At 39.8% G+C, this 26,940-nt stretch overlaps 1 protein-coding gene across 3 annotated transcripts; it reads left to right on the forward strand.

The window, feature by feature from the left end:
- The first annotated feature begins 2,101 nt into the window (after positions 1-2,101).
- LZTR1 (leucine zipper like post translational regulator 1) lies at positions 2,102-26,073 on the forward strand. 3 transcript variants are annotated; one of them, XM_088673422.1, is made up of 21 exons: positions 2,102-2,287; positions 2,415-2,477; positions 3,259-3,333; positions 5,612-5,668; positions 6,253-6,332; positions 7,947-8,055; positions 8,877-8,960; positions 9,877-9,934; positions 11,293-11,432; positions 12,513-12,714; positions 12,902-13,012; positions 14,440-14,532; positions 15,356-15,451; positions 16,050-16,233; positions 16,514-16,683; positions 16,903-17,059; positions 17,567-17,693; positions 19,720-19,869; positions 20,736-20,841; positions 21,933-22,013; positions 25,082-26,073. In XM_088673422.1, the coding sequence occupies exons 4-21, from the start codon at positions 5,619-5,621 to the stop codon at positions 25,196-25,198; spliced, it is 2,115 nt and encodes a 704-aa protein (XP_088529548.1). In that variant the 5' UTR covers positions 2,102-2,287; positions 2,415-2,477; positions 3,259-3,333; positions 5,612-5,618; the 3' UTR covers positions 25,199-26,073. The 3 variants fall into 3 exon arrangements, with proteins under 3 accessions (XP_088529548.1, XP_034978094.1, XP_034978097.1); XM_035122203.3 differs by lacking the exon at positions 3,259-3,333; XM_035122206.3 differs by lacking the exons at positions 3,259-3,333; positions 19,720-19,869.
- The last annotated feature ends 867 nt before the right edge of the window (positions 26,074-26,940 follow it).

The following is a 26,940-nucleotide window of genomic DNA, read 5'->3' on the forward strand; positions in this document are numbered from 1 at the left end:
TCCTGTGCTCATATGCATCTATTTGCTTAAATGATGCAGGAACTCCTGCCTGCATTCAGACGACTAATCCTGGATATGTTCTGTATTTAGTTTACCAAGTTTACCTGTATTTAGTTTAACAAGGATTACCATTTGGTTAACTTGCACTGTTGTCTGGCCAGCATCTGTACATGTGCATGTTGCCTTATCAATCTAGCAGGCAAAGAACCATAACGACAAGCAATTTAGAGCGGAATTCTATTCATGTTTACTGAAAAGTCCTGTGTTGAATGCGTATTACTCCCAACTAAGTACAACTAAGATTGCGGCCTTAGTTCCTGATGTGCTTTAGCCCTGGCAGGGATAAGTATAATACAATCCAGGCTACATAAGGGCTCTCAGGAAAAGATAACTGGAAGGATGTATTCATCTGATAGAGAATTTAATTGCCATAAAATTGTCAAATAGAAGAATGTGGTATCTTGCCCTCCAGATGTATCTCCCATCAACCTCAACCACCATGGCTAATGATCCACTACTGTACTGGAAAACCATTAGTTCCTCAGCCCTAGCTAGCTGATCTTAGGTGGTGGCACTGATGCCTAAAAATTAGATCTATTTGTGGCCATACACCCACAGTATTTGGCAAACACTGCATTTCTAGCTATCATGTCGTGTTTGCAAGCTTTTGCCAGGGCATCTGCCTGGCCTTTTAAAAATCAGTCTGGGACTAACTACTGTATTGCTCTACTATTCTAATGCAGGGAAAATTATTGCCAATCTTGATCTTTCCTAGACTCAAAATTCCAATATTGAGTGTGCTGCATCAAGATTTTGCCTAGTGCTAGCTAATGCTCTTGATAACAGCTTTACAAATAATACAACTTTATTAGGTGCATGCTGTGGTTCTGTGTGTTCTAACGTGACAAGGCTGCAGGAGGCACAGCCTCCAACGGCTCTTCTCTCTATTCACAAGAACTTTATACCTGTTTCATGTGAGTCTTTTGCCTTACTGGACATAGGGAAGCTTGATAAACACTAGTTAAATGCTATCCGGAGTCTTAGTGAGAAATAAATTTAAAAAATTGCCCAGTAGCACCTTAGAGACCAACTAGGTTTGTTCTGGGTATAAGCTTTCGTGTGCATGAAAAAGTGTGCATGCACACTATCTTATACCCGGAACAAACTTACTTGGTATCTAAGGTGCTACTGGACAATTATTTATTTATTTGATTTCGACTGCGTCGGACCAACACGGCTACTTTCCTGAAACTTAGTGAGAAAATTCAAGTTAAGACTAGTTTTTCTGGATTTGCTTCTTAAGGGTTTAAAACCAGTGTGGAAAGCAGGCTGCCTTTCTCAGGGCTTATAGAGCAGAGAAGGATTTTCTGTTTGCTAAATATGGTTGAATCCTGTTTTTTTTTTCTTAAGAACGCTCGAAGAGCCCGGCTGAAATAAAACAAAGGCGCATGTAGGCTAGCATCCTGTGCTCACAATGGCCAGCCAGATGCGCTCTCCTCTCCCCGCTTGCGATTCCTAAACTGCCTCCGATACCAGTAGGAATGGCAAGCCCTATTCTCCATGAATTTGGCTAACGACCTTTTAAATGTTGGTGACTGAATGCCACAGTTTAACCAAGAGATACGTTTATTGCATTAACTCTCCGGCACAGTGCTCTTATTTATCTTTATACCCATTTCTGAAGCAAACATCCAGGTCTTGTCTGGCGCGCTGGGAAGAAAGAGCTGCACGTCTGGCCCGGTAGGACCTTTGATGTGGCGGTTCCTAAGATTTTTTTTTATTAAAGCTCGGGGTCATCTTCGTTGGGTCTGTTATTTGGGGCATCTCTGAAACCGAGAGAGGCTAAAAGGCCATTTTCAGGCGGCGTTTCTGCGCGGCTGCTTCATTCCGCGCTCATTCCGCATTCTTGTTTACGGCACAGCCCTCCGAATGCCCGGCCTCAGAACGCGTTTGGCATGCTGGGGATTGTAGTCTCACGTGGCCACGACGACGGCTAAAAGCGCTCCTGGGTAGCGTCAGTTCCTCTGAGGCGAGACGGGAATGCCGGGAAGTGTAGTTTCTGCTCCGTCCTGGCCGCTACCGGCCGTCGTTCGCCCTCCTCCTCCTCTCAAGCCCGGGCCATGGCGGATGCGGCCGGCTCGGGCGGGCGCTCCAAAGTGGCACCCAGCGTGGATTTCGACCACAGCTGCTCGGACAGCGTCGAGTACCTGACTCTGAACTTCGGGCCATTCGAGGCCGTGCACCGGTGGCGCCGCCTCCCGCCCTGCGACGAGTTCGTCGGGGCTCGGTGAGGAGGCTGCTGGGCGGTGGGGGGGGGGGTGTCGCTGAGGGAGAGCCCCGAGGGGGCGGCGGCTGACGGGTTATCGGAGGGATAAATCATAAATAAGGCCGTTTTCTCTCCTTCGTCCTCCCAGCCGCAGCAAACACACCGTGGTCGCCTATCGAGACGCCATCTACGTCTTCGGCGGGGATAATGGGTGAGTCCTCCTCCTCCCGGGAATCGCGTCGATCCCTTGGATACCCCGTTGCAGGCGGCAGTTTATACAGGTGAAACTCGGAAAATTAGAATATCGTCGAAAAGTGCATTTATTTCAGTAACGCAACTTAAAAGGTGAAACCAATAGAGTATAGATAGATGCATGACATGCAAAGCAAGATATGCCAAGCCTTTATTTGTTGTAATTGTAATTATTTGTCTTTAGGCGGGTCAATTATAAATGGAAAGTAATTAATGAAATGTAATAGTGATGTTTATTTTTGTACAGTATTATTGTAACTATTTGTTTTATTACTGTGGAATTTCCAAAAGAAAGCATTTGTAAAAATTAAAAGAAAAAATAATAAGTTGCATTACTGAAATAAATGCACTTTTCGACGGTATTCTAATTTTCCGAGTTTCACCTGTAATCCCCAGGTCTTGATCCCAGGTCGCCTTCGTGTAGGCGAGGCTGATGCCACCATCGCTTTCTCTCTCCCTTCCCTGTGTGCCTTTTAGCAGTGCGATTTGGCGGGGGGGGGGGGAGTCTCCCTACCAGAAAGGCTCCCCTGTGGAATTGTTGCTTGTCACACGCTTATATGCACAGAAGCCCCGCTTGGGGGTGGGGGGACAAAAGCGAGTGGCAACCCTAAACCCAAGTGGAAAGTGTGTGGTGATTGATGGGGAAGGGTTTTTTTTGCCGGAGAGATTTGCCGTGCAGATCAAAAGCTACACATGCAAATAAAAATCTTTTGGTTTCTGATGTTTGGTATCTAAAACAGGAAATACGAAAAAACAAAGAGCAGCCCAGAGGAGCTGAATTTGCTGTTGCTTGCTGTTGTGCTTTGGGGATGAGGGTAGGGGAAGATATATAATTATTTCATTTTATAATGTATATAAAACAGAGAGAACAGTTATAACAGGCAAAAATTAAAAGACGAAAAGCAAAGCTATAAAATAGGCATGTAGTAGTTGCATATGAGTTAAAATAACAAATAAAGACTTATGCCCCTTATCAGATCATCAAGCATCCTTCCAGCTTTGCCAGGCTTGTGACAGAGGTTGCCCTGAAAATGATGGTTCCTCTGTATATGTCATAAAGGAATGCCAAATCATATTATAAGTGTCTAGAGGTTCCGGGGGGGGGGTGCGTTACTGTATTGTTGTTTTTATTTTGATTATATATTTTGTGGTTTTATATTTTGATTTTGTTCTGTGAACTGCCCTGAGATCTCCAGGTATAAGGCAGTATATAAATTCAATAAATAGTCCTCGTGAAAAGCTCAAATCATGTGTGATTTTAGAAACTGTTTTCACAAATTACAGTTAACAGAGATCAACCTCTTGTTTTGCTTTCTGCTGAATATAAGAAGTTCTGACACCAACTTTACTATGGAAGCAAAAAAACCAAAAGCCTATTTATTATCTTTTGGTTTCTTATGTTTGGTATCTAAAATCTGTGTTAGTGATAAGAGCAATCCAGGCAATATGGGAATAATAACAATGTTATTATGGGTAGTATTAGTATAATGGGTAGCATTAACACTCACCAAAAAGATACTGGCAGCGTATAAAACTAACAGTAAAAACTGAGTATTGCCTTGTCTCCAACATCATTCCCCACTCTGATGGGGACAGTAATACTGAACCATATTAGTCATAAGCTGCTTCCTCTTAGCCGATCCCCAGCATTATGCCATCTTTGCCATCTTTATCCACAATCTAGAATATAGCTGTCCACTAGTATTCAGCAAGAACTGTTGGCAAGGCTGTTGAGTGGTTTAGCCTACCAGGATTATATTCCACTGATCTTGCGCTGACTGCCAATTTGCTACTGAGCCACATTCAGAGTATTAGTAATGACTTGTCAAGTCCTGTACAATTTGGGATTTAAGTATTTGGAGCATCGCCTTACATACTGACTTGCTGATGTGGTAAGATCATTGGTGGGGGACAATAGAAGTCTACTATGCAGGAAGCTGGGAAAGGGCCACTCTGTGGTGGCATCTCTACTATAAAATGCTCAAGGGTTGGGGATGATGCTTGCAAATGACTAAAATCATGAATTTTCCTTCACTGTCTTGTATGATAAGCTGTCATCATTGCCACTGTAGTAAAGAGAAGGCAAAGACTTCAAAGATAGCTAGGAAAAATCATTTGCAAAGAAAATAACCCTCTGTCCTGGTGTTGCCGTATCTCTCCCGTAACTCTGTAAGATATTTGAAGTGGATATGCTGGAATAAATTTATGTTTAAAAGTATCTTGATTATAAAATTGGATCTTGATTATGGGATTCAAAGCAAGTGGTAGAATTATTGTGGGAGAAAATGGCAATCTTGACTTAGTCCATGTTGAGGGATGGCAGATCTGTATAATTTCTCAAAGCAATTTATTAATAGAGACAAATGCACATATGTGTGTGGGAAATTAGTAAACAGTAATTAAATCCAAATTATGATAGGCATAGCCAGGACAGTTTCAGCAAATAATAAATGTGTCATATTTTAGCAAATCAGTGTAATAGCTGGTAAAGTTAATTGTAATATAAACAAGTAGTATAAATAGCAACATTCGCATTTATTGCTTAGCCATTGTTTGGGTTAACCATGGTTCAGCAAACTTCAAGCCATCTCACAGATGAGAAAACACACTATGGTGAAACACCAAATCTTGGTTTGTGTTTTGTCTACTTTTGTCTTATGCTCCTGTAGCTTGGCAAAGTCTGGGGCAGAGTAGCCAAACAAACCAATGTTCATCAAGATGGTTGTATTCAGACATAATGATAGGCCATAGTTTTAAAAAGCCAAGATTTGTAACCTACCAACAAACAATGGTTCAGTATTTTGGCTTGTTGCCAGAAAACAAATCCTGGTAAGCCCGTAGGCTGGTTCAAATATTCAAACAAACTATACTTTGGTTAAACAAACCAAGGCTTTGTGTTGTGAGTGAACCAGGCCAATGTGAATTCCTGTGTTTGCTCTCATTTGTTTTGGGTACAAAGCATCTCTTTTGTACTGTCTGCTGCTTAGAATGGTGGGGGACTGAAAACTAAATAATGTGGAGGCCGGCATTATGCCTGTATATTTCATGTTATATCTGAGGATAACTGTATATATTATTTCCCTTATTCTGAAGGAAAACCATGTTGAATGACCTGTTGAGATTTGATGTGAAGGACTGTTCTTGGTGCAGGTACAGCTCTATTTCTAGTGAATATTTCATGCATTATTTTTGCATCCATTTTTAAGCCTAACCGATTAGACCTAAATGGCTGAAAAAAATAGATATTATTGGCATGCTGCATTTTTTGATGGCTAATGTATACTTGATAACTATCTACTATGGGTTTGTAATCAAATTACGTTGAAGTGTTATAGATGGGGAAAGAAGGGTAATTTTGAAACTTGTAATAAGGCCTCAACCCTTTGTTTATAAAATCAGGATACAATCCTAAACTTGGAAGTTTGCTAAAAATCTATATTTAGCCCACAATAATGTTTTCCTATAGTAAAACAAGATATATCTAATGGCTGCTGTTTTCTGCAGTTCGAAGACTCTAAAATGTTCTAAGAAAATTCTCAAAATACCACAAATTACATGCATCTGAAACAGTGTGAAATGAACAAATTATTTAATTAGATTAGAGTCAATAGTGCAATAGAAAATGCACTTAAAGTGCACACCAAACTATGAATATTTAAATATCCTTACAAATAAAATATTGTCACATTAATGAGTACTCTTGCATTTGTACTGCTTTGTGTTACATTGCACAGGGCTTTTACTACAGGGACCCCTCCAGCACCCAGATATCACCATTCAGCAGTAGTCTATGGAAGCAGTATGTTTGTATTTGGTAAGTTATTAGTAAGCTACATCATTATCTGTGAGCAAGTCAGAATAAATATACGTTTGAGGTCTTGCTGGATTTGTGAAAGAGCTGTCCAGCAAATACTAGTGCAAGAATGGACAAGTGGAATCATAAAAGTGTTTGTGCCATCATATAGTAGATAATTGCCAATTTGCCAGTTTTGTAGAGAGGCCACACAACTTACTTCAAACAGGTAGCATTAATATGGATATCCAAACAAACAGCTTAATTCTTGATAATTTATGTATTCAGGATACTAAAATATATGAATAGTGCTGTATTGAGCAATGGAAATTATAGATGATCATGAAAACATAGGTAAAGGTAAAGCGACCCCTGACCATTAGGTCCAGTCGTGACCAACTCTGGGGTTGCGGCGCTCATCTCGCGTTATTGGCCGAGGGAGCCGGCATACAGCTTCCAGGTCATGTGGCCAGCATGACAAAGCCGCTTCTGGCAAGCCAAAGCAGCACACGGAAACGTCGTTTACCTTCCCGCTTGGAGTGGTACCTATTTATCTACTTGCACTTTGAGGTGCTTTCAAACTGCTAGGTTGGCAGGAGCTGGGACCGAGCAACGGGATATAAAAACATACAGGTGCAGTAAATCAAAACTGTGTGGGTGGGTGTGTGCACGTGTGCGCGTACGCTTAAAAAAGCATAAAGTTCAGCCAGATAAATATGCCTGATAACTTTTTTTAAAAAGTTACCCAGAAGTATCAGGTGAGTCTACCCCAGAGCTTGGTTATCAGCTCTTTTATATGCTGCCTTTCATGGGGACAAAACAACATAGGGCTCCACCAGACTAGTATTTTTGGTACTGTATATGTATTCTGCAACTTGCCATTGATGCCAAAAATACCGCTTTAGTGGTGGACTGGCCACCCGGCATTTTTCTTCATTCATTTTTCTGTGAGGCTTCCCCAGTGTTACTGCATTATTGCCATCTGGAGGGACACTCCTATTACCCTTGTGGTATAAAGCTACAAAATGCTGACGATTTCCCCCCACCTGATTTGTGGTATACTGTACAGTACAGTACAATGTTTCACGGTATCAGTAGGAGTTTACGGGCCACACACAGATTGGAAATCAAACAGTACATTTGCCCCAAAACATTTGCAGGCACAAACAGTATAGAAAGCAGGATCACGTAGAAGTGCCTCAGTATAATAATGAGCAGAAATCATTAGGCATGAGTGCACAATAAAAAGGACATTGGATGAGGCCATAGTCTGTTAGCCTGTCACGATGTCTGCCTCACATATTATTACCCAGCAACAATAGCACCTTAATGGCCACCATTTACATGGTGAAAATGACTCCATGGTTTTTTGCTTTAACTTCCCCAACACCCTGTCTGCACATACTGTACATGGAAATGCTCTGGTGTCTTTTAGGCTATACTTCATCTGGTAAAAGAAAAAACTGTAACTTCTCCAGGAGTTTTGGGCTGTGTTATCTACTGATAGCTATACATATAGCGGTCTGCACCCTAGTTGGCTTGCTTTGTTCAACTCCAGAATTTTATTAAATAATATTTTCAATCTGCAATTGTGCCTAATATCCCTTTTACTGCAATCACATTATCATCATCTAGGTGGCTATACTGGAGACATCTATTCCAATTCCAATTTGAAGAATAAAAATGATCTTTTTGAATACAAGCTTGCAACTGGTCAGTGGACTGAGTGGAAGATTGAAGGAAGGTAAAAGCCTGTGCATCAGTGTAAGCCTTTAAAAGGAGATTGTTATTATACTATAGTGAATATGATTGTAAAGCCTGCAAAGATAGTTGCAATTTATTGTCCTTTTTAAAAAAAGCAAGCATCAGTGCTAGTCAGCCAATAAACAATAGCAATTTTTTACTGTTTAAATTCAGTAAACTCCACTCATGGAGTTTTTAGGACCCCACCCCCATGCTATGCACCACAGCCTAACCCATTCAGCAGGGTCCCGCACCCTCAAGCAGTAGCATAGCGTGGGGGGCCCAGAGGGGCAATGCCACCATGCCTGCCTGTCAGCTGACAGGTGGCTGGGTGAGCACACAGAGTGCTCTTCACCCTCTGTGTCCCTGCTTTGGTCTGGCAGCGGCGAGGGATGGGTTAGCGCACTCCATCCCTGCTGGGGGGGGGGGGGCAAGCACATGCTCCTGCACCAAGTGCTTGCAGACAGCACTTTGGCACTGCCCTTGAGAGCCTTATGTGGGGATTGCCATGTTGTGAGTAGGGGGGGCAGGAATGTTATCTTTTCCCTTATTCTGGCATTTCTCTAGATCCAGTTCTTAAAGTTTAGATACTACTAACCACTTCTTTAGGCGTCAAGGCAAATATTGGGGAGTGGCGAGATATTCATTGGAAGTTTACTCGGAGTGGACTAATTGAAAATAATGGATCTAACTCAGATGTGTTCATTTATGTCAGTGGGTCTGTTCAGAGGAAAACTTAGTTGAATACCACGTATTGCCTTTATTGTAAATGTGTGTTCATGTTGTCATGTAAAATGATTGATAGGTCTGTTCTTATTTCAGATTACCTGTTGCCCGGTCAGCTCATGGTGCAACAGTCTATAGTGACAAATTGTGGATCTTTGCAGGATATGATGGGAATGCACGGTAGGTAGCATTTTTCTGGTCTCTTCTGGTTCACACACAATAATCCAGCTTCAGTATTGCTAAATATGAAACAGGGTTTTTTGTCTTTCTGAGTTGTAACAAAAACTCTTCTCTCTTAGGACGTCTGTGCTAAGTCCTACTGTTTTCTTAATTAGTATCAATCAATCAATCAGCTTTATTTGCATAGCTGACAGCCATAGCAACAGAATACACACAATATACAATTAAAAACAACATGGATAAAAGATAATTAGTATTTTAAGTTTAGAGTTGGGCCTTGATGACATCTAGAAACTTGTAGTTAATAAGACCTGAACTGGCATGTGTGTAGCTTATTGAGCAACTGAAACTGATGTGAAGGAAGATCATATAACATGTTTAAAGTAGTTTTGAAATATGTTCACTGTTGGGAATTGATAATTCCCATCCTTTAGAGCCTCTTGTGTAGACAAGAACAAACTAGAAGTAATATACTTTGTGCCAAATGCCTTGCTAAGCACTTTTATTTATTTAAACATCAGAAACCACATTTTCATAACATACAGAAAGGCAGTGTAACTCATAAAATGAGGTGAGAGTATGAGTTCCACACGACAGGGCTTGCCACACTGAAAGCTCAGTTCCTAATAAAAGGCTGGCTGACGTCAGGAGTGTGGGGAGCAGCACAAAGTAAGTGGCTAATTCCCATGCTCTCTCTCCATTTCATATTCCCCTCTCCCCACAGCTGCTTTTTGTAGGGGAAAAGGTGAGAGAGGTTTGTTGCATGCATGTATCTGTAATGTATAGATTGATCTTTATTCAGTCTCCAAATTGGAAGGAATCTTATTGTATATGTGAAAGGAGCAAAATATACTCCAGTGTGGTTGTGACCAGCTTTTAAAGAGTATTTTAAAATTGATCTTTCCTCTTGATGCAGACTCAATGACATGTGGACCATTAGTTTACAAGACAGGGATTTAACTTGTTGGGAAGAGGTAAGAGGAATGGATATTTTAAAAAGTAACTATTCATTTTAGTGCTTGATATAGTTTGTGTCACGTATCTGATCTAGAGAAGCTTAGTCTTGTCAAAATTAAATTCCTCTGTAACAGTGAAGGTTAACCATTTCTCCAGAACACCCTGATGGCTTTGATATACATTTATAATGGAGCATTTGCCACACATTCTTTATTGGATCCAAGGGCCCACGAATTGTGGACTGGTTTGGGTTATCACAGAGCCTTCTCATAAAATCATAGAATTGTAGAGTTGGAAGGGACCCCAAGGGTCATCTAGTCCAACCCCCTGCAACGCAGAAATCTTAGCTAAAGCATCTATGAGAGATGGCCATCCATTCTCTTCTTCCGAGTTCTTTGCACTTGCCAGAGAATTGGGGAAGTGGGAGCTTTTTGTATCAAGAGCTTAGCAGCACAGCATGAGAAGCCTTTCTCTTCCCCCACCTCCTTCAGGTGAAGAGGAAGGTATCTTTTAGTGCTGAGCAAGGGTTGGAGAACCATAGATACAGAAGGCTGTTTGGATCATTCCCAGTTTGGAGAAAATCTGGAATAGCATGCTTTTTAATTTTAATAAAAGGGGAGATGCATTCAGATGGACCCAAATAGTTTGAGACACCAATAGATATTGCTTACATACTTTCACCATTTCTTCACAATAACAAGGGTTATGAACTTACTAAAGCTGAATGTTTTCAAAGCTTAAAACTTTTTCAGGATTCTGAAATCTACTCCTGCATATTTGCATGACCTAAACTCTTTCATTTTCATACAATCGAACACCTGTGCTGCTATCCTCCTCAGTTGATGTCTTTACTACTTAACTCAGTAGTTTAAGTTAAATAATGACTGAATTTTATATGTTTTGGTGTAGTAGTAAACAATGAATAGTTGAAATTGCCAAGAACTTGGCAATATCTTATTATTGAAGTCTCCAAAGTTTCAAACTTCGTTCATCATGTGACACCGATAGTAGAGAACCAATGTTCATAACTAGGTGTGTGCAGTTACTTCGATGCTACCTATGTATTTTCTGGTAGATTGTACCTTAAGTATAAAAGACTGCAGTCCTCTGCCTGCTTACAGGAGAGTAAACCTTGTTGACCTCAGTGGTTCATATTTCTTAGTGGATATGTATAGGATTGTATTGCAAGATATTAGTAAGGTTTGTGTTTGTAATACATTTGGGGCATGTCAACAATTGCATGGTTTGCTAAGAACATAGTTGTTGTATATGTTTTGTATATGTATATGTTTTGAATGAGCAGTCCAAACTTGAAATTGACCTTCGGCTTAATTTCAAGATGAAATATCGTCTATTTTGTGTTGCTGCTTTTCAGATTAAGCAAACGGGTGAGATTCCTCCTTCGTGTTGCAATTTTCCTGTAGCTGTTTGCAAAGAGAAGATGTTTGTCTTCTCTGGTCAGAGCGGAGCAAAGATCACCAATAATCTTTTTCAGTTTGAATTCAAGGAAAAAATGTGAGTCTCAAAATACCCAACCCAAACCAAATTGTGGCTGAATTAAAAACAATACAGGAACAACCATTTTGTGCATGTTCAAGGCACATGTGATGGTGCATGTGTGTGCCAGTTTTGGACCCAGATGAGGGTGTAAAAAGGCAGGGTGGACTTATGTGTGCTCTGCCATCGCACGTGACAACCAGGAAGGAAACCCCCACACAAATTGGGGGTTGCCTGTACTATGAAATAGAAATAGTTGAAGTATTTAATGTGATTTTTATAATGTGCCCACAAAAATATTGGGTCCCCCCCCCAATTCAATAGGAAAAAGTATGAAAATACTATTAAAATTTTAATGGGGGCTGTAGCTGCAGCTGATTATCATTTGGACTGGGTGGAGCACTTTTAAGTCCCTTCTACCTACCCCAGCACTGTGTCTGCTTTTATTTTTTCTGCTCCCATCAAAATTAGTGGGACCTTGAGAGTATAAACACTTGTTTGGGTACTGAATTAGGCCCCCGGTTTAGGAGTAGCCATCCCTGCTTTTGTATAATAATATTGTGAGATGACATCATGCATTCTTGATGCATTTGACACACCAGGTTGGGGCCAGAAAGCCAAAGCAGTGTAGGTCTCCTTGCCCATGAAGCGCAAGGATTGTCATTATAGACTGCTCTTCTGCTCACTTGATGTATATTGGGGCATAATATATGTACCTAACTAAAGTCACTTACTCAGACAAAAGCTTGTACTTCTTTCCCATATGTTGCAAATGTTTACATTCATTGCTTACAAACAAAATTCATTGTACCAATGCATTTAAGATAAGTTTAAAAGAAATAGCACAATCGTATGTCTGTTCATAAATAAATCCCACTGTATTCAGGATTGTCATTAGGATTGCAGTCTGAATGAGTATTGCATCTTAGACAAGACAACAGATCCAAAACACATACACATAAAGAAAAGAGCTATAGAATTGACATCATACTACAGCTTGTGGTATGCTATGAGAATGAAAGATAACATAGTTGTGTATATGGATTCATGTGTGTCTTTAGGGACTGAGCCACTAAAACCTTTTGTTTTCTACTTCAGTTGGACCAGAATTCCGACTGAGCATTTACTACGGGGCTCTCCTCCTCCCCCACAGCGGAGATATGGTCACACAATGGTTGCCTTTGATCGCCATCTCTATGTGTTTGGTGGCGCTGCAGACAACACATTGCCTAATGAACTTCACTGCTATGACGTAGATTCTCAGACATGGGAAGTTATCCAGCCAAGCCCAGATAGCGAGGTAAAAAAAGTAGTAAGATTTAAATCTGGTGTGGGGAAACTTTAGCCTCCAGATATTGCTGAATAACCCCCCAGAATGTAGCCATCAGGGGAATGTGGCCTTTGGGTTGAAAAAATCTGTTTTATATATTTGACAGATACAATGTCTGTTCATGTTGTGTGTCTTCCCCCCCGACCTCCCCTTCTAGCTTCCAACTGGAAGACTTTTTCATGCTGCAGCAGTCATCTGTGATGCAATGTACATCTTTGGTGGAACAGTGGATAACAACATTAGAAGTGGAGAAATGTATAGATTTCAGGTAACACATTAAAAGCACTGGTCTTCCTTTCATTTAAGATTATGATAATTATTTCCCCCCCCCCCAATGACAAAGTTTAACAGCAAAGAACAATTTATTTTAAAAGTTTTTATATTTGGCTTCATTCTAAATTATAATGTGAAACTTTAATCAATGTAAGTTCAACCATTTCATCAACATTTCAAACAATGTTCTTTAAATAACTCATCTTGAAACATGGCCCTGTGACCAGGAAGAGACATCTATGACCACATTCATATCCATAACAATAGCCTTAGGCAGCTCTCCAAAATAGTTTGATTTTGAAGCCAGTACGAGTTTGCACCCATACAAATAGAAAACAAAGATGCTTAATTGTAACAGGAGTTTCATATTAATTTTTCTGCACCTGGCTGACATATGCGAACTTCCTTGCCAGAGCATATATCCTTCTACCTGAGCACGTGGCATCTCATCATAGAATCACAAGTACGTCATGAAAATGTGTTATCCTCTGCCTACTTAGCAAATAATAATAATAATAATAATAATTTATTATTTATACCCCACCCATCTGGCCGGGTTCCCCCAGCCACTCTGGGCGGCTTCCAACAAAACAGAAATTCTAAAATACAGAAATCCATCAAACATTAAAATACAGAAATCCATCAAACATTAAAAGCTTCCCTAAACAGGGCTGCCTTGAGATGCCTTCTAAAGGTCTGGTAATTGTTGTTCTCTTTGACCTCTAGTGGGAGGGCATTCCACAGGGTGGGTGCCACTACCAAGAAGGCCCTCTGCCTGGTTCCCTGTAACTTGGCTTCTCGTAGTGAGGGAACCGCCAGAAGGCCCTCGGAGCTGGACCTCAGTGTCCGGGCAGAACGATGGGGGTGGAGACGCTCCTTCAGGTATACCGGACCGAGGCCGTTTAGGGCTTTAAAGGTCAACACCAACACTTTGAATTGTGCTCGGAAACATACTGCAGCACAACAGCAAAAACCTGACTTGCAAATATAAGAAGTAATATGGGTGGCTACTTGAACACAGCTATTCTGAGATGGCTCAGTGCAACAAGCTGTTCATGTGAAATACTTTTATTCTAGCTATTCATATATTCCTGATTTTTTTTTGTATATTTGTGTTGATGTATGTTGAAATTCACTAATACTACACACATTTCAGATAGCTTTCCATGCAGTTGCCCCCACTTGGTTATATTTCAAGTGGCCACCTACACCGCTGTTGGTACCTGTGAATTAGGCCTGGATGCTTCTTTCGCACTGCTCCTGTTCAAATGTTGTAAGTCATTCTACAGCTGGCTGCTATATACTGCAACAATACATTGGTCCAATGGCAACTTTAATAATTACACATTTGTAATATGGCATTTCAACGACAGAACTTTTTCCATTTCAGACTTTTAACAGAACTTCAACTCTCATTTTCAGTTTTCTTGTTATCCCAAATGCACTTTACATGATGACTATGGAAGACTGTGGGAAAACAGGCAATTCAGTGACCTGGAATTTGTTCTTGGAGAGGTGAGTGTGTTCTAATGGAAATGTTGAGCAGAAGTTGTTTATTTCCTGGCTAAAGAGATACAGTTGTGATACAATACTACATCAGATACTTTTAATTATATACTTTGATGGAGAGGGAGAGAAACAGATGTTGCAAATTGGCTTTTTATGTGCTTTTTCACAGAAGAGTTTTCTCTATGTATATAGGTTATAAGGGTAGGTATGATAGTGACATATTCCACTGTTATTTAGGAAATAGGGAAACGGAGTAGTACATTAGGTGAGGTCCAGTCAGAATAGACCCATTGAACTTAAGTTCATTGATTTCTGTGGATATACTTGTAGCATGCTTAACTGGATATTGCCTATTATCTCTGCTTGTCACTTTTTGTACCTCTGGTTTAAGGATTTTAAAGTTGCCAGCAAGAATATGTTAACGTTTGCATGACATCAGCATGGATGGTGTAATGTTGATGTTGGAAAATATTGAAATAATGTTAGGTTTATACTAGCTATTGCACATCTGTAGCAATCTCCTGGTTTTGTACAGGCACCTCCCCATTTCACACAGTTGGCAGGTGCATGACCGCTGATGCACGCACCATTTTTGGCATTCCAAAGGGCAGAACGGGGTGGGCTTCCAGGCTTCCCAGTGCCTTGGAACATAACTCCCATGTAAATGGGGAATTGCATGTATTTAAAATGAAAATAAGGGTGTTTGTTTTGCTGTGTTGCCTCTCATCAGCTGTTACTGCAGCAAGTTAAAAGATTTTAAAATTCAGCTATCTGTCAAATCCTATAACTGTCAAGGAATGCAAATCTTTTTCTCTCAACTGTTTGACAGAAGGAAGAAAGAGTGCGAGGACATACAGCCATTGTCACAGCCCGCTGTAAGTGGCTCAGGAAGAAAATTACACAGGCAAGAGAGAGATTGAAGCAGGTATGATTTGCTGAGAAGGTTTCCTTGTGGGATGATTAGCTATTATAGCCGTCATTGTCATGGCATGCATTCTGAAAAACATTTTGAAGAATTGATTTGGTGGTTAATCTCATGACTTCCAGATTTGCAGTTTTGTTGACATGGCACAGCAATATCTATCAAAAAGGGTGACACATGATTTCTAAGTACCTACATAAGTTTGTCTTGATAAATTGAAAGACAGAGCCTGTGATTGGATTCCGTTAACCTGGATGAGCACCTGTGTCAGAATTGTTTTGTTTTGTTTAAGAAACAAGATGTTCTGGGTCAGAGGCAGCTAGCGTGATTACCTGAATGCTGTTGGACTAAAACTGTCATTATCCCTGCATATTGGCCATCCTGCCTGGGGCTGATAGGAGTTTTAGCCTAACAACATCTGGAGAGCACAACATTGGTGATCCCATTCTAGGTTTTTAGCACTGAAGTTACGTTAAAAACAAAAGTTGGTTTGCCTGATATTGTCTGTACATGGTTAAATGCATGAATAGTTTTGGGGTGCTGTTATGCTGTAAGATTGCCCAGATGGTTCAGTCTTTTCTTGTTCCCATTGTGCTGTTAGAAATCTAAGCAAGATGTTGATGAAGAAGGAGAAGGGGCACCCCAGATGGAGACAGCAGGCAACAATGTCAAGCTGTGCCGCCTGCAGCCGCTGCTGGAGGTGACCATCCGGGAAGCTGAAGCCCAGCCTTTTGAGGTGCTCATGCAGTTCCTGTACACAGACAAAATCAAATACCCACGCAAAGGTAGGGTAGCAGAATGGCTTCCTAGGAAAAGAAGTGTACATTTTCTGTCTCAGCCTCTTTCAGAGTTTCTTCACATAATAACTATGTAGTTTCAGTCCATAAACACATTGTTATTTATCTGTGCTTCAAGGGCATTTTCATACTATGGTAGTAGAGCCCAATTAAGTTATTCTTAATATTGGAACAGGGAACCTTTCCCAGCCTGCTGTCACACTTTTCTCTCTGTCTTCAGTACATAAAATCGCATTATTTATATTTATATATATATTGTGTTGTACAGGGCATGTGCAAGATGTATTGCTAATCATGGATGTGTACAAATTGGCACTTAACTTCAAACTCTCACGATTGGAACAGCTGTGTGTCCAGTATATTGAGGCCTCAGTCGATCTCCAGAATGTGCTTGTTGTGTGCGAAAATGCGAACAAACTTCAGTTAGATCAGCTAAAGGTAGGTGTGCACAAGACTGAGTACGATTTCATTTTTTAAAAAACTAGTCCAAATAGAATCAACCTAATTGGTTAAATCCCATTCTAGAAGATTCTGAGGGAGAAAAGACTTGCTGGTAGATTCTTCAAAGATAACTTGCAGGAGAAATATGACAGACTTGTGTTTTTCTTAAAGTGGTGGTGGTTCTTCAGATGACAAGCAACTATTTGTTTCCTTTAGGAACACTGCCTGAATTTTGTAGTAAAAGAATCACACTTTAATCAAGTAATAATGATGAAAGAATTTGAACACCTTTCCTCAGCTTTGATTGTGGAGATAGTACGAAGAAAACAGCAACCTCCACTTCGAACACATTCCGATCAGCCTCTTGATATTGGTAACGTACCTTCCTTCCTGAATGAAAGATAGTTTGTGGCTCTTGATGGATGTAAATAATGACCCATATCCTGAACATGACTGTCTCCAGTTGTTGTTGTCATTTAGTTCTGCTTGCACAACTACTTTAACTCTTTCAAGAGTTGATAGAGGGACGTAGAACAAAATTCAGTGAAAAAGTTATTTTGAAATAAAATTTATCTTAAGAGGATAGTGTAGTGACACTTTGTAGTTTTTAGCGGGGAGGGAATGGAAATCTGATTGTTGGCTAGCTCTTATTGATGGTCTAACAAGAAGTTACCTTCCACTAACTAAAGGGTCATAAACACCAGAGACCCTGTTGCTGGTCTTAGTAGCTGGGTTGAGTAATGGTGTAACTATTACCCAGATTGAGAACTGGAGTGCCTATCAGTATATGGTTCTACATACATAGTTAGTCCCATGGCATTTTACTATACCTTGATCCATACTTGTGTGTTACATTTATTTTCTGTATGTTCATGTTCAGGAACCTCATTGATTCAGGATATGAAGGCCTATCTGGAAGGTGCTGGACTTGAATTCTGTGATATAACTTTACTCTTAGATGGTCACCCAAGGCCAGCTCATAAAGCTATTCTTGCAGCCCGCTCCAGGTATGTCACTTAGATGTTTTATTATGTTTTTGTATATGCTGGAAGCTGCCCAGAGTGGCTGGGGCAACTCAGTCAGATGGTCGGGGTGCAAATAATAACATCATTATTACTAGATCAGTCATTCAGTGGTACAGAGTTATACTTTCAGCTGTTGGGGCTTCACTTCCTCCTTTCAGTTCTCTTAGGCTTCTGTTTCCTTTCTGTTCTCCTTGTTCCTTTTATGGCATATAGAAGGGAGTTCCTGAATGGAGGGAGTTCCTGAATGGAGTTCCGCTGTTGTTGGAATGGGGATCACTCTTGATGTGTTATGTATGGATATTGAATACACAGCGCAAAACAGATTTGATATCCAGGAACATCGGAAATCCATGTACAAATAATTGTGCCCTCTGCCCCGGTTTGGATGTTGGCTTATATGCAGAGATTGGGGGGGGGGGAGGAGTATAAAAAAGCTGAAATCTGCTCCTGTTCTCACAATCAGGAGTAATGTCAAACAGTCCTTAAGAAATAAACAAATATTTGGCTAGCTCTTATTGAGCCACTACCACATTTAAACTACCAACTTTTGATGGAATGTTTTGCTAAGATAGGTTGCAGAAATTATTGGGGAATGAGAAATACAAAAGCAACTTTTTTCTTGGGATAGCCAACTTAGTGTGTTGCAGGGGAAACAACACTGTCTTGTTGCACCTTAAAAGATTTTTAAAAAATTTCCTTCCAGTAGCACCTTAGAGACCAACTAGGTTTGTCATTGGTAGGAGCTTTCGTGTGCAGATACACTGAAACAGAAGTCACCAGACCCTTATATATACCGGTATAGTGAGAGGGTGGGGAGGGGTATTACTCAGAAGGGTGGTGGGAATAGGTGATTGGCTGATAGGTGTGGTAAACCTGTTGACGGCTGTTAACGACCACCACGGCTACCTACCTGTAACTTAAAAGATTAGCATATTTATTACAGTGGAACCTCAGGTCACGTACCATCCTCCTTATGAACGCTCCAGGTAACGAGCTCTGCTAACCGGGAAGTAGGTGCTCCTGGTAGTGAACTTTGCCCTGGGATACGAGTCGAAGTCGCGTGGCAGCAGGAGTCCCCATTAGCAAAAGCACGGCTCAGGTTAAGAATGATTTCGGGTTAAGAGCGGACCTCTGGAACAAATTAAGTTTGTAACCAAAGGTACCACTGTATAGCGAAAGCTTTTTTGGACCTGGGTCCACTTCATTGGGTGTTTGATGTAAATTGGTCAGCTTGTGCACACATGTGGGGAAGAGTGAAGTTAGAGGGGAACCAAATGCAAAAAGAATATTAAGAATTATGTAAAAGCAAAACAGATACAGTGGCAATTGACCAGACAGCGTTGGTTATAACACAAACATCCTGGCACTGGGTAAGATAATCAACACATTGTGATAAAAATCCATAAGGTTTTATCTAAAGCAACACTAAATAACTTCTTGCATGAGTCAACAGATTTGTAGGCACAGGGGGAGGATGAGGGCATTGTTCAAGTCACATTGTTCAAGTGCAAGTCATTCTGCTTATGCAGTTATTTAGTTTGAAACTACCCACTTTCTGAAGTCAAGCCACAAGGGACAGCATTGAATCTCTTGAAGAATTGTAATACGGCATAAGCTTTCATAGAGCAGAGACTACTTTATAGATGCACGAAGTATAATCCTAAAGCAAATTTGCTGAAGGAAAGTATAGGGAAATAGATTATTAAGAAATAAATTTAGAAATGCTAGTTAGTTGCTACGCATTAATCATTGTTTGTTCAAGACATGATATGGGATGTGTTTCTGAAAAAGTTTGTTAAAATTCTGCATTTTGATAAGTCTAGACTTAAGCAATTTAATATATAAGAGGCATTTAGAAATGCCTTAGGCCTCCCACCATACACTTTTTTCTTGCTGGCTACAAATTAGTGAAACAATCTTATGAAAAGCAGACAGTAGCAGAAAAATGCCTTAATTATTTTGGCTGACCCTGTTTCTTCTTGCATCACCACATTTGCATTTTTTCCAGTTACTTTGAAGCTATGTTTCGTTCTTTTATGCCAGAAGATGGGCAAGTTAATATTTCAATAGGTGAGATGGTTCCAAGCAAACAAGCATTTGAGTCTATGCTAAGATATATTTATTATGGTGAAGTGAACATGCCTCCTGAAGATTCTCTGTATCCTTTATCTGACTATATAGGCTGGATCTATTTCCTTGATACTTTTATAAAAATGTACTTAACATTTTAGTGTTTCCAGTTCACACGTTTTTCTCTGCTATAAATATGCAAATACCATACCGAGGTGAACAGTAATTCTTTGTCAACCAATATATTGTACATCTAGGCTAAGTCTTTGAATGAATCTTGAAGAGTGTAATAGGATTTTGGGGAAAGAGCTAGCTTTGCATAGTCAAACAGAACAGTAAATAGAGTATGTTTTTTGTGAGCATTAACCTAAAAGCTCAGATGAGTTAATTTTTCTTTTGTCTCTCAGCATATTCCAAACACAGTTAAGAATGGAGGATCACTGAATATTTGCTTTGGTTCTCCCATCTGGTGTAAAAATATAGGGTAGTTTTCCCAGCACACCTTTCCCAGCCTTTTTGTATAGTTTATATTTTCCTTAGTGCTGTTCCTGGCCAAAATCCTTGGACAGACAAACAGATAGTTTCAGTTCAGGAAGGCAGTTGGTTGTCAGCTTATTACTAAGAATTGATCCTCTTCAAGGACACTAGTTCTGGGTTTTTTTGTTCCATTTCTTGCTTATTCTGTCTCTCCAGAATGTTTGAGTTCACAGAAAACCTGGAAACAGCTGCTGCATATATAGCATGGTTGATGTGGCACCGTGCTATGCATGGCCCAGAGCCAAAGACAACTTTCAAGGAGGCAGCCAGCAGCAATTATAACAATAACACATTAGAGAGAATGCAGCAGACAGAGGTCAAATCTCTGTTCATCCTTATTGCCATTCCATTTAGGTTTATGGTACCTCTGTTCCTTGCAACTTGAAACATGAATTCTCTTTAACTGGCTTTTTTTAGCTATCTCTTTGCTGCCCCTTATTATTACGGATTCTACAATAACCGACTCCAGGCATATTGTAAGCAGAACCTAGAAATGAACGTTACTGTGGAAAACGTGCTACAGGTACTTATTACCACCTAATCAGGAACTAACTGTAATTACAATTACAATTAATAACTGTAATTACAATTAGCTCCTAACATATTTTTTTCTATGGAAACTTGTCAAATAAAAGGCCCACAAATTTTTGTCTTGGAGGTTTGTAAGATGAATTCACATTCCCAGATGAACATTACGGCGACTGCCTAAGAGGGTTAAATGCACTCCTTCCCATAGAAAATGGTGCATAGGTTGGGATTGCATCCGACTGGCCCCAAGATGTAAAGACACCCTACAAAGTGGCTAAATCCTTAATATATTTCTACAACAGACTTGAGTTGATGCAGTATCATAGGAATTGCCCCAATTACTATTTTATTTTCTAAATGAAAACTTTTAAAATAAAGTTTTGTTTTGTTTTTTAAAAAAAGTTTGTTTGTTGATGAAGTTTTATGGACTTGCCCCAATTACTTTATTACTGCCATAAGTTTAAAAATGGAGGGTGTATAATCAGTGTCTGTGCTGTTTTCTGCCTCAAATACAAGAAAACACGAAAATCCTGGGAGCAATCCTATACACAAGAAGCTGGCATAAAGCAAGCCTGGCGTAAATTAAGCCAGTGCGAATACACTAGGATTCAAACTCATTTCAGGAGTCAGGCTACAGCTGGCTGAGGCAGCCAAAGCCTGGCAGAGGGAAAACAAGCTTTTAAAATAGTGTGTTACACCACCCTTTTGATGGCCTAATTTACACTCCGTTGCCAGTTTCCTTGACTGAGCTGTATGCAACTCCCCTTTCTCAGGGATTACATTGGCTTAAGAGTCACTACTGGGCTTGGCTCAGCCAGCTGGGTCCTGATTCAGTCAAGATCGGGGAGTTCTGTTGGTATATCTGTGCCTGAGCTGAGGATGAGGAAGCCAGTGTAGCCTGTCTGTACTGGGAACCTCTCAGCACAACTAGAGATCTTTTGGATCCTAATCCTGCTCACCCCAGTGGATCTTACAATAGGATTGCACCATTAATCTATAAAGATTGCTCTTAAAAAAATTAAACATTTAAAATGGTTTGGTTTGTTGTTGTTTTAACATAGTAAAAACGTAGAAACTCTGTTTCAGATTTTAGAGGCAGCTGACAAGACCCAGGCTCTGGATATGAAGAGACACTGCCTGCATATCATTGTTCACCAGTTCACCAAGGTTGGTTGGATGTTTTCTTGGGTTCTGGGCATCTGCTGTCCCCTTTCACTGCCATGGTTGAAAACAGCTTAAGGTAGTCCTCCATTTCATTCTTGTTCCTCCCTTTGGACTGTGTGCTATGCTTTTATAACTTGTCTTTAACACTGATAAATATATAGTCACTAACATGATTTTTATATGTTTGTGGTCGTATTTTCCATTTCTTCAGTGCCTCTTTACCTTTTATTTGTTGTCTTCTTAAGTACTGACTGTTCTGTGTACCTGGTTTCCACGTGTTTCATTTGGCCATATAGCATATAAGGTCCTTTCTGGTAATGAATGTAAATAGAACTCTCAGCTTTCTATTCCAGGGAAAAGATCTTCTGCAACTTTGCAAAATGCTATTTTCATGGAACTGCAATATACTTTTGTGTTGGTCAAGATTTTTTTAAAAAAATCTCTGAAAATATTCTGAGAATCTAAGGAAACTTTAGATATGTGTTTCACAAGCAGGAGCTCTGCCACCCACCCCCAGACACACAACATGACAAACTGCTCTTGAAATGCAGGGAATGTGATATGTCATATAAAGGTCACCTGCTCAAAGGAACAAATCCTCAAAATTCCATATTGCTACCTCTAGCCCATTTCAAGAGCCCATTAAGGATGAAGAAATGCATAACATTTAACAGCAGTGGAGCTGATTTGAAGTACCTTTCCAAATATGCCTTTCCTTTCTCAGGGTTTTTTTGTGGGGGGAGAATCTACAGCAATAGCTATTGTGCATTGGGCTGATGGGCTAGTGTCTGTGATGTCACTAAGAAACTGCCTGTCCAACCCATAGCTGTCAAGTTTTCCCTTTTCTCGCGAGGAAGCCTATTCAGCATAAGGGAAAATCCCTTAAAAAAATGGATAACTTGGCAGCTATGGTCCAACCACAGACCATATATATATATACCCTGTTTCTCATATTTTAAGACATACCCATAAAATAAGCCATAGCAGGATTTTTAAGCATTCAAGGAATATAAGCCATACCCCGAAAATAAGACATAGTGATAGGCGCAGCAGCAATGCCGGCCGCGGCAGGAGGAGGAAAAAAAATAAGACATCCCTTGAAAATAAGCCATAGTGTGTATTTTTGAGAAAAAAATAAATATAAGACATGTCTTATAATATGAGAAACACGGTATATATATATATATATATATATATATATATATATATATATATATATATATATTATATTATATTATATTATATTATATTATATTATATTATATATTATATATATATATATGCCTGTCTTCTAACTTCAAATTAAAAATGATTGGATAAACATTGTTGGTCCACACCTGACATCTCAGTTGCAAAGCCAGGAAGAACCCAAGCTTCCACTGTGGCTGAGACTCTAAAATCCTTCTTTTTTTAAAAAAAAATCTAATTCTTTCAATTATTTACATTTTTACAGTGTTTTGAAATATTTATAAAACCTCTTTCTGTTGACTTCTGAAAAAATATCATAAAATGAGTTCCAGAAACACCCTCTGCTTAGTTGCAGAGAGATGAAAACTAGAGGAGACTAAGGGAGATGGTTTTGTGGGGTGGGTGGGGGGGAGGTTCCATCTTCACTAAACCTGCTTGTGTGGCAAGTAAAAAGTGTTTTTTGGAATTCTGTTTCCTGAATAGATCAGTTTTATTAAGCTAAAGAAAGGTTGGTTTTTTAAGAATAAAGCTTTATGCCTCATTACAAAGTCTTCTTCAGAGTTTAATAAGTGTCAAATAGTGTCCCCCCCCCCCCTCTGGAGTTTTATGTTCTGTTATTTCTTTGTGTTGGAGTCCTAACTGTCCAGTACAATGCAGTACCTTTTTTCCTCCTTGGTAAATGGCAGATTTCCACCAATGTTAACAGCACTACTCTCTTTTATCCCTTGATAATGCTATGTCCCCTTTTGGGGGATCTTTAAAGTCAAATACATATGCTGAGGGTATAATAGATCCCTGAAATAGAATTTTTATATAAGCCCAATGTATTGTAATCTTGGTGAAAAGCTTTTTCCACCTTTGATGCATAAATTGGTGGATGAAACTAGCAATACTTAATGGTCAAGAGGGTATTATAAGTTTCTTGTGATTTCAGTGGCAGGTTTTTTGGGGGGGGTAAAGCTTTTTATTATAATTATAGAAAACAGAGTATAATTATAACAGAAGAAAATTAAAAGATGAAAAACAAAGCATAAAATAAGCAAGTAGAATGAGTAGCTGCATGTGAGTTAAAATAACAAAGGCCAAGTAAAGACACGTGTTACTACTTTACACATACCCACACTTTTATTATGAATATTAGGTATTGACACATAATAAAAATGTAACATGTTTTTGATGATGTTTGCTTGCTTGCTTACTTTAGAATTGTAATAAAATATAGATTTGTTTCTGATTCAGTTGAGATTGTACTGTCTACTAGGAAAATTATGGCTGTTGCTCAGAATTTAAAAGGAGTCCACTAAAAGCAAGTCTGTTGCAAGTGCTGTGCTCTTTTGAAACTCTGTTTGCAAATGACACCAATGTGAGGACTTTTTAAAGTAGGGAAAAGAATATAAAGTTTCAAAATACAAAGGTGCACACTTGCTTTTTTAAAAACAACAACAACCCTACAGAATCTTTTATGTTGGTTTCAATATTTAATTTTGAGATGTTTGGAAACCTAAGCCCTGAATGTGTAAATATACTGGTACACAATGCTTAGTGCTCTTGTGTGTATGTTTTTGAACAAATTAAGTGCTGTGTTATATTAAAATGCTATAAACTAATAATAAAAATGTACCTGTACAAACAGGATACAATGAGGCTGAAAGAAGGCATTACAAAACTCGTCCATATGCCCTTGACGTTCATCAGTTCCAGCACAGCTGTGTGAGCTAGGGCTGATTGGAGTTGTAGTCCAAAACATATATAGGGCTTCAGATTGGCATGGGCTATGGTGCCTACAAAATAAACAAATATCATTTTTATTATTCTATGTGTTTCAAACATTGCTGTAGTTACAGTGAAAACTAACTCCCTCCCCCTCTTTTTTCCTCTTGAAGGTTTCGAAATTGCCAAATCTTCGGTCCCTCAGTCAGCCTCTCTTACTTGACATCATAGAATCATTAGCAAATCACATATCAGACAAGCAATGTGCTGAACTTGGCTCAGATATCTAAGATTTCCCGTATTCTTCATATTGCACTTTTTCTTCAAGAGATGGCACTTTTCCTACCTGTACCACCAGTCTCTGTCTAACCTTTGTTACCATTCCACGTTGATCTGGTGAAGAATGTCCTCAACGCATGGAAACCTTTGAATGTGTGAAAGGTAAATTTGAACCTGAACCTGAACCTGACCACAGGGATGTAAAGAGAAGATGATACGACAGTTCTCAGGCATGTTGGCACTACTAAGAAACAAGCCTGATACAAATATTTACTTAACTTTATTACTGATAATGCCTCTTTGATTCTTTGTCCTTGAGAGGATCACATTTGAACCATGACAATATGGTTTTATCCAAACACAGAAGTTGCTTCCTTTTCCCATCAGTACACTTCTGATGCCTGACACAATTCCATTTAATCAGGTGGATTGAGATATAGAAGCTGAAGGAAAAACGATTCAGTGCCTCATGGTTTCAGGTAATTATGAATGCAGTGGAGCAGCCAAAACTGTGTTCTGCTTCTCCGTCAGTGTAACAAGTCACTACATGGAGCATCTGTTGACAAGGTGCATCCAGCGTATATTTGTTAAGTCGTAGATGTTTTTCCTTTCCCAGCATCTAAGCAGATGTCACCAAAGACTCTTTTCGAAACAGTGTTATCCCTTTCATTGTGTCTGTTTATAGTTTAAAGGTTGAATATACTTTCTGAAAAGCAGAGTGGCAAAGAAATGTAAATGTATATTGGAATGTGGTGTACTCTCGAAAGCCTTTGATGCAATCTTTTAATTAGGGAACATTAATGCCTGATATTTTGCACACTTCAGTTTTCAGTATAGCTTGAAACATTCACATAGAAATTGATCAAATAAAAGTTGTCTCCTTGTTTGTCTGCATTTTTTTTAAAAAAAAAATATGTGTTTTCGTTAGCAACCTCAACATCCCCTGCCCAAAGGGAGTATAGCTGAATTGCTGGCTGGCTTGCTTTTTGCTTGTTCTCTACTCTCACTGTACTCCTTTTAGGGGGGAAAAAACATGTATCTGAATAAAGCAGACCTTTCAATTAACTAATAGAGCATGTTTTGCAGTTGAATCAAAATGTCAATTACAAGCTTCAGTAACAGGTATGCCATATTGGAGAACTCAGAAGATGATCTCAGGGTCCAGGTAGGTTCATATGGAAACAGGTATCTTGAGGTATTGTGGTCCTGAGCTGTTTAAGGCTTTATAAGTCAGAGCCAGCACTTTGAATTGGAAACTAATTGGTATCCAGTGCCGGACCAGGATCGGTGCAATATGCTCAAACCGTCTTGCTCCAGTGAGCAACCTGGCTGCTGAATTCTGCACAGGCTGAAGTTTCCAAACTCTTCAGAGGCAGCCCTATGTATAATGCATTGAAGTTATCTAACATTGAGGTTACCAGAGCATAGACAACAGTAGTTAGGCTATTCCTGTCCAGACAGGGGTGTAGCTGGGCCACTAGCCGAAGGCACTCTGGGCCACTGAGGCCACCTGACCCTCGAGCGACAGCAAGGGATGCAGGAGTACCCCCAAGCTACAAACCTGCTCCTTCAGAGGAAGTGTAACCCCATCAAGAGACAGGCGATCTCCCACCCATCTGGTCTAGGGAACCACCCACTAACACCACCTCAGTCTTATCTGGATTGAGTTTCCATTTGTTGACTCTCATCCAGTCCATTACCGAGGCAAGACACTGGTCCAGCACTTCCACGTCACCTGCAGATGTAAAGGAGA

Source organism: Zootoca vivipara, chromosome 7, assembly GCF_965207765.1.
Source record: "Zootoca vivipara chromosome 7, rZooViv2.hap1.1, whole genome shotgun sequence".
Classification (NCBI taxonomy): Eukaryota; Metazoa; Chordata; class Lepidosauria; order Squamata; family Lacertidae; genus Zootoca; species Zootoca vivipara.